Genomic DNA, 7942 nt, shown 5'->3' with positions numbered 1-7942 from the left:
TGGTCACCAAACTCAGACGGGTATTGTTCAATTTGAAGTAAGTAGATAAAATGTAGAATTTCTGAAGAGTCATGCTTTGAGGGCGGTAATTCGCTTGTGAGTCCATCCTCTTCCTTTTGTGGGGAGGATTGTCTTCGGTTCTCTTTCAGTGTAGAATCGTGCTTACATTTAAAACTGCATGGCTGTTGAGTAGCTGCGCGCGCTGTGATAAGTAAGGGGTGTGGTCTCCGCAACGTGTGTGACGTCAACGACCTGTATATAAAATAGCCTGTTGGGTGCAAGCAACGCAGAAAGAAGATAGTATTGTTGGCGGTAGGTCGTTAGTTGTCCCGCAGACCGAGTGCTCCTGCTCCAACAGTGCTTGGACGGAGCTCTCTGCCTGCAACAGCCCCAGGCGCATCTGTTCAGACCAGGGAAAGAAGCTAGATTCCCAAGGTCAAGGACGCCGACGAAGAAGTCCGCATCGACACCCTCACCGAGGCCCAGTTCTCGCCTGACTCTAGTCCATCTCCGTGTTATCGGTACAGTCCCCGCTCCCTCCAGGAGAATATTTCGTAAAGGTTCTTTTAATAGCCCAGCTTCTCCTAGACTCGTCTAATCACTCTCGTACACCATGAGCTCCCAGGTGAGGCAAAACTACCACCAGGACTGTGAAGCAGCCATCAACCGCCAGATCAACCTCGAGCTTTACGCCTCCTATGTTTATTTGTCTATGGTAAGTGAATGTCTACTTTTATGTGGGGTGGAGGTAGATTCTTGTGTTTAAGGTCGCTGTAGTTGAATCAATATGTGAGGCTTACTTTTAGAAATATTAAGCACCTGCTGAAATCTCTGCAATTGTGGTCCAAAGTAATAACTGTTTTGGGAAAGGTTACTTAACTCTGGTTACAGTTGTCGTCTTGGGTAAGTGAGTAAGCTAGGTTGCGTTGATTACCAATTTAACCAGTTGATCCTATATTTTATATGCATTCTCGCTCTCAGGGCTGGTGTGCTTACCAAATATTCAATCTAAACTGTGCCTTTGCGTCAGATTTGATTTTAATTAATCACAATTTAATTATTGAGCTCGTTCCCAGAACGCCTGGTCCGGGTTTAAGTTATTTCGCACAATAACTGTGGGGCAGAAAAGCGATAAGGGGTCATGGTGAGAGCTGAACCACGGTTTATTAGCGTAGTAAACCATGCGATGCAACCCGTAGGTCGCATGAGGCATACATCGGGTGTGATCTTTGCCCAATCCCTTGCAGTTTTATGTGCACGGTTAGAAGTCCACGCACGCAACGTGCATTTAACAAAACAATCCAACGTGCATTTAACAAAACAATCCCAACTACTTGAAGGGATCCAGCATGACACGAGGCCTCTTGAGAACCATGGGCGTGTAGCATTAATCTGGCTATATTATATCGCCCATCCTTGTCACGGGCAGTTGCATTTAGACTAGGATTGGCAAACATTGGCTCAATGCAGCAGCAACATGAAAGTCATATTTCTAAAATAGCCACTGTTTGGCCATTAGTGAGTTGCAATGAAGTGGTGCACGCCAATCTCCCCAGGGAACACGTATATGCTCCTGTTTGAGTTGCTTTCTATTTGGCATTCTGTCTAGTATTTCAAGTCCGGTGACTATGGTTTGTTTCTTTATCGTGTAGCGTTTGCCATCATATTCATGTCCCTCCTTAGGTCTGTCGAACGTGTACGCAGCAGGCTTTACGGCGAATTAGGCATTTTAACCTGCACATCTAGTGCTATTGGCAGTGATATTTTTAAGTATGTTCGCTCATTGGCGCGTGTGTATGTAAAATATATATGTCGTAGGATTGAGGTTTACTTTGGCCTAGCGAGATGGCTGCCTATTGCGATATTGTTCGTGGTCAGCCTTGGTTGTAAAGGAGCAATGGGACGAGGTTTACACCTTTTTTGGCAAATGCTCAACTTTATTGGTCATGGAGTGCAATGCTGCAGTACTTTTGAATTGAGTACGTCGTTTTTTGATGTGGCTGGTTTGAAATCCATAGATTTTTCTTGACCACGCATCTTTCAGCACATATTCCAGGATCTTCATCTGAGCGAAATGACCACTCTTAAGTGTTATTAATTAGTCTTGTGCTCGCAGTGTCTTCGTCACTTTGATGTTCTGGCTTCTTTGCGCTTGAAGCATTTGTTACTTCACTCTAGACTTTATATCTGAACCGGATTAATGCCCAATTGTTTTGTACCCCTGCCGTTATAGTTGTGGTAAGTCTCCCTCACCATTCGATTAGAGGGAGGTTGTATAGACTTTAGCTAATGTAGTAGGACGTTGAGCCTGCGGCAAGCGTCTCCACTTGTAGGCAAGTGCAGTTTCTTGCTGTGTCCTGCTGTCAGCCATTTTGCTTCCTGCGGCGTTGATTCAAAAAATTGGAAGTATTGATGAGATGCTAACTGGTATGGCGTGCCTTTCAGCATTAATACTGGGATCCTTGTGAGCGTTGCTGTACCGTGTAGATCACCAAGGGCCGAAATCTTCATTGCAAAATTACTTCCTTAACTATTAATCCTGACCCTTATATTCACTGTACTACCCATATGCCACTCATACTGTAGCATTGAATTGGAATTTTGTGACGCAACGTATGGTTGTGGTATTTAATGGCCAAAGGTGAAGCAGCACTCTAAGGCATTTAGTGGGCTACGTACACCTAAAGCACTACTACTGTATATGAAGTTGACATAAGCTTTGCAGGATACTGGTATTTGAATGTTTGTTTTGTGTTCTGGCGTTAGCAGAGACCTGTTGACTTTTACTAAAGATATTCATTTTTTTTCTTCCACCCGCTACAGCTTGTAGCATGGACACTTGGTCAACGCGCCCTGACACCTTTTTTCGGGTAATGTTCGCGCTATAGAAAATCGCAATAAATAAAACCCACTTCATTCATTGGCTATCTTCAATGAATGCCTGCACTTGAGGCTGGGATCTACTGTTCTCTCGACGAGAGGGTAGTACGCCTGAGCTGTAAGTCATGCCAGACGGCTTGTTGACTTATTGCTACTATCTTTTTGCTGTTGAGATGACAGCGTGCTGCTCTGCCCTTCAGATCCGAGCCCCCACTCCGGTCTGGATCGTGTGCTGACGAGCCCAGGCTGGGCCTCTAAATGACCGAAAAATGACAGCATGTCTAATAACTCGACCTGCGACTCTGTGCTGGGGCAGAGTGATTGCTTTTCCAGTCTCTGTCCTTCCCTTATTGCTCTCTCCCGTTTCCCGAAGAAAAGGCTCGTCCTTTCGTATTAAGGCGGCCTCTTGGACTGATGCGTGCAGGGTTTGCCTGGCACACTGTCGGCTCACGTGGCACGGCTCGTGTGCTTCCAGGGAGGTGTGTCCAGCTCTGCAGAAGGGAGGGAGCTCCGCAGACAGCAAAACAAGCCTCCTTGCTTCTTTGAGCCGAGAGCGTGCCAGAATGTATTCTCGTCTCTGAACGTGTTTACCAGAAATGCAGGCCAGCCTCGTACCGCCCTGCAGTGTGCGCAGAACTACATTGGCCTTGTAAACAACACGGAGTGATGCCCTGAAGCAGTCCGTATGAATGCAGTTCAGGGCGCCACACGTCTCCACCACTGCACCCCTTTCCTGACCGTAGTTCCCCTCAAACTCTTGTGCTACTATGTAAAGCACTGGATTGCACGACAGTTATACTCTGTTCTGCTGATTGCCTGTGGCTCTGTCACTGCTACTTATCTCTTATTCTCCACATACCAGTTAAAACGCGACACTACCCCTGGCTGCTTCTGTTTACAGGCCAGTCCTGCTATAATTAGTCATTTGGTTTTCATTTAGTACAGTGGTGATTGGATTAAGGCACTCTTGGCTTTGTTCGTGCAACGTAAATACTATATACAGGCATGTATACAAATGGGGGCTGGGGGATGCAGAGGGAGAACAGGCCATATTGCTAATGACTCTGAAAACATCATTATCACACAGAAGTCATGCCTTTCTGTTTCTGGTACTGTGCTCTGGGACGCTACCACCAAAGGAAAGGGAACCCTGGCCTACACAAACTACTATTTCGGACTTGGGGTAGTGATGCGGAGTTGACCACGCTCTCGCTCCACTCCCCTGATTCTGACCTATCTTTACAGTTTAGGTGGAAGTCAACGTGCTACATATTATGCCCTGAACAGTGACGCATGCATTGTTGGGACCGTTAAGAACTCAATGAAGAACAGGCTTCCATTTTACTGGAGGATATCTACTTTCATAACATTTTACTGTTTATTGTTGATTCACACTTGTATACGCACAATCCTTCATTTGTTTGGGCAGCATACTACCTTTTGGTAGGCCAGCCAAGGTATGACTAAACAATTACTCGGCATGCAGCATTGTAACCTTTTACTAAATGTAATATCTAAGTCAGCAGTGAGTTTGTTATTGTGGCCTAATTAGTGTATATTCTAGGGTTTCTACAGCAACTCCTCGTGTTAATGCATCCAGCCCTGACCTACGGCCCTCTGATTGCATGCCTGCAAACCCTCTTATATGCGATCTTTAGTCCCAAGTGCCTTTTCTGTCATTTTATGAAAACCCTACTTTTAGCACCTTCTGGTCTCTCGAGGTGTGACTCTACATAGGCTTGCAATAAAGCATCTCATCCCAGGAACCTGCAAAACATATTGGCTACTGGCCGCCTCTCTCGGTGCTGGGGCACTCTCGTAGTAACTTGCACTTAAACCATTCATCCATTACCAGTGCACCTTGGTCCCAAATATAAGGGTTCCCTTTCTGTAGTGCTGGGACCTGCAGTTCTGTCTTGTACCTCAGTAGTGCCTGTCCGTGTTCTGTCCCTGTTTTGTCATATGTAGTGCTGATACCATTAAATCCAGACTCATGGCACTGCCATTGCATCAATCTACCAGGGCTTCTCATAAGACATGTTAGTCTACTATAAGTTTGTCGCCTCTGAAGAGTCCTTGCTCACCTGATACTTTTCCCCCCCCGCAGTCCTACTACTTTGATCGCGATGACGTTGCCCTGAAGAACTTTGCCAAGTTCTTCTTGCACCAGTCTCACGAGGAGCGTGAGCATGCCGAGAAACTGATGAAGCTGCAGAACCAGCGTGGTGGCCGTATCTTCCTTCAGGATGTCAAGGTGAGGTACTCGCTTTAGAATCTGTCTTTAAGGGCCCTCAGTGTTTTGGTCTTCTGAGCTGCATAACTTCTGCGCTTTAATGCAGCTTATGGCCCGTTGTGAACATAAAACCCCAAAACAGACTTAATAAACTACTGACAGAACGCTACCATACACAAATATCTTCCTCTGATACGGTTTAGTTTTTTGGGCTAAATTTAGCCATTCTCCAACTTGCTGTAGCACTTGTTTGTCCTACTATTGACTATTCCTGTTATATTTTGGGCCTAAATGTTGGCGAAAATATTTTGGAGGTCTTCTGGATGTTTGCACAGATGTTTATGCATGTGATATTCCAGCTGACATTTTAATTATATATTTTTTTAATATAGATGGTTTCCATCCAAGCTACCGGGGTTAAGAACCGACCTTCCCGCGGACTTCCGTTCTTGGGAGGAGGGGAGGGAGGGAATTAACTAGTGATTCATGTTCACTGCTGCTGTAGTGTTTAAGATGTGTACGGGGTTGCAGAAAGCACAATTTACTTGAGCCGAGGTTTCCCAAAGAAATGGGAAAAGATCTGGGGGAGCTGGTAAGGTTATGAGGGGAGGGGTGGAGCGAAACTGTTGCCTCTATGTGGATTACGTATGTATTATCAACACCTCTGAAAGGTAAATTAATGGAACCAGGAAATGTGTCCATTTATATTCTGTTTGAACACACACCAAAAAAGTGTTTGGAGGGGCTATGTGTTTGTGGATGAATATAGCAATTGTATGTATTAAGTGTTTCCATGTTGTAGAAGCCGGAACGGGACGAGTGGGGCAGTGGTCTGGAGGCCATGGAGGGTGCCCTGCAGCTGGAAAAGAGTGTGAACCAGTCACTCCTGGATCTGCACAAGGTGTCCACCGATCGCAATGATCCTCATGTGAGTGTCGCGCTCTGAAGGGCCTGTTACCTGTCTTCTTGAGGGTGCAATCCTGCTGTGAAATTGGTGTGCGCTTCTGGTGTAGGATTCTCAAGGCATAGCTCGAAAGGGCGAGTTCCTTGGCTCCTTACATTGTAATACTGAAGTGTAGCAAATTACCTCTGCCCTCATTCAGGAGAAGTAAGAAAGTTGTCAATTTGACAGCCACATGTTGCATGTAATGCGAGGAAAGCTTGCTCCGGATACTTTTACCTGCTGAATCACTTTAGAGTCTGTGCACATTAACTGAGTGTTGCAGAGTTAGCTACTGTTGATTACCAACACATCATATCTGGCGCTTTCCGACAACCCTTAATGTTGTCTAGTCTGTGTACCTGTTGAGTACAAGGGCTAGACTTGACTGTAAGGGAATCCAGAATTTAACCTGGCCGGTCAATACCTTGGAGGCTTGTATGGGTAGTACACTGGCGGCTGTATTCCATGATATCTATGTGTGCGGGACGCTACCCTGGCCATACTTTGCTAGGAATGCACTGATCTGCTGGGGGTTCTCTTCTTTTCTATGACAATTCCCCTCTTCAAGGTATTCACATGCTGCAGGGATATCTTCTAACAGTAGCTCACAAAGTTTTGGGCACAATAACGGAGATGTATACTTAAATCCAATTTGAGAAATTCCTTCTGTGCCCTGCTGGGTCCAGATTGATGTGGCATGGTGAGCAAAAGAACAATTGTTTGGAGTGGTACCCCAAGCTATTACTTATTGCAAGCAGCCTCCCATCACCTTTTGTGTGTTACACTCTGAATGTAACTGTTCCTAGAAATTTCTTCAGTAATGTCTTTCCCTGTTTACATTGGCTGAGTGTGCACGCTCCCTACAACTTGTATCTGGTACTTGCATTGACATGTCTGGTTCATTTTGTGTCCTAGTTTTTTATTTTTTCAGTGCTTCAGCAGTAGTCTGAGTATGAAGTGTAGTATGTAAGCTTTGAGCAAATCATTAATGGGACTGTTTCTTTCTACAGTTGTGTGACTTTTTGGAGACCCATTATCTGGAGGAGCAAGTGAAGTCCATTAAGGAGCTGGGTGACTACGTGACAAACCTGCGCAGAATGGGTGCTCCTAGCAATGGAATGGCAGAGTACCTGTTCGATAAGCACACCCTTGGTGAAGAGTCCACCTAGGCTCAGTTTGGGACCCATTCCTGACTCAGTTTCTTCCCTATCTTTCCCTGTGTTGAGTGCATGAGATTTTTTTTTTTTTTTGGTCGACCTTTTGAGAGAATTTGTGATCAATATTCACCTTTTTTGCTGTAATGCTTTTGCATCCAATAAAATGACTCGGTTGAACGTTTTATTTTGTGTGTGGGTAAGTAGGTTGCAGGCTCATTGTGTTCTAGACAGTATATCTGGCTCGCATTACCCCCACCTGAATGCCAAACTAATGTGGTATTCGTGCACTAATTTCATAAATTCAAGCTGCTCCATTCTGGAGTGGCGACAACTTTTCTCTACCAGTCAGTGGCCAGCCATGTTAAGCCCACCCCCCATTAGAGAATGTCCTTGCCTACGTTCTAAATAGATTGTCTTTTGTGCACCTTAAAATACATTTGGGAGAATTTACTATTTTAAACCGCCAACCACCTAGCGTGTCCATTGCCGAGAGGCGTTAAGATCTCCAGCCCTGAAACACGATTTGAGATTACTGGCAGAAGATGGAACTTGAAAGAACCAGGCGGGGGAGGGGGTTAAGAGGGGGGAGTGAGCTTGTAATTCCTCCATCTTTGTTTGTTTCAACCTGTAGGACCGACAATGAGACAGGGAACCCTGGTCCACGGAGTCATAGGCATAATCATAGGACCCGGGGGGAAATAAAAGAGGGGGGGAAACTGAACTTTATCT

At 45.4% G+C, this 7942-nt stretch overlaps 1 protein-coding gene across 1 annotated transcript; it reads left to right on the top strand.

Annotated features, from left to right (window-relative positions):
* The first annotated feature begins 286 nt into the window (after positions 1-286).
* Positions 287-7395, top strand: LOC147731322 (ferritin, heavy subunit). The gene is made up of 4 exons (XM_086956372.1): positions 287-715; positions 4988-5134; positions 5916-6041; positions 7067-7395. Exons 1-4 carry the CDS (start codon positions 614-616, stop codon positions 7223-7225), a joined length of 534 nt encoding a protein of 177 aa, XP_086812498.1. The 5' UTR covers positions 287-613; the 3' UTR covers positions 7226-7395.
* The last annotated feature ends 547 nt before the right edge of the window (positions 7396-7942 follow it).

Source organism: Lissotriton vulgaris, chromosome 2_1, assembly GCF_964263255.1.
Source record: "Lissotriton vulgaris chromosome 2_1, aLisVul1.2, whole genome shotgun sequence".
Lineage (NCBI taxonomy): Eukaryota > Metazoa > Chordata > Amphibia > Caudata > Salamandridae > Lissotriton > Lissotriton vulgaris.
Note: the sequence above shows the minus strand (reverse complement) of the source record. Positions and strands in the feature narration are given on the sequence as shown.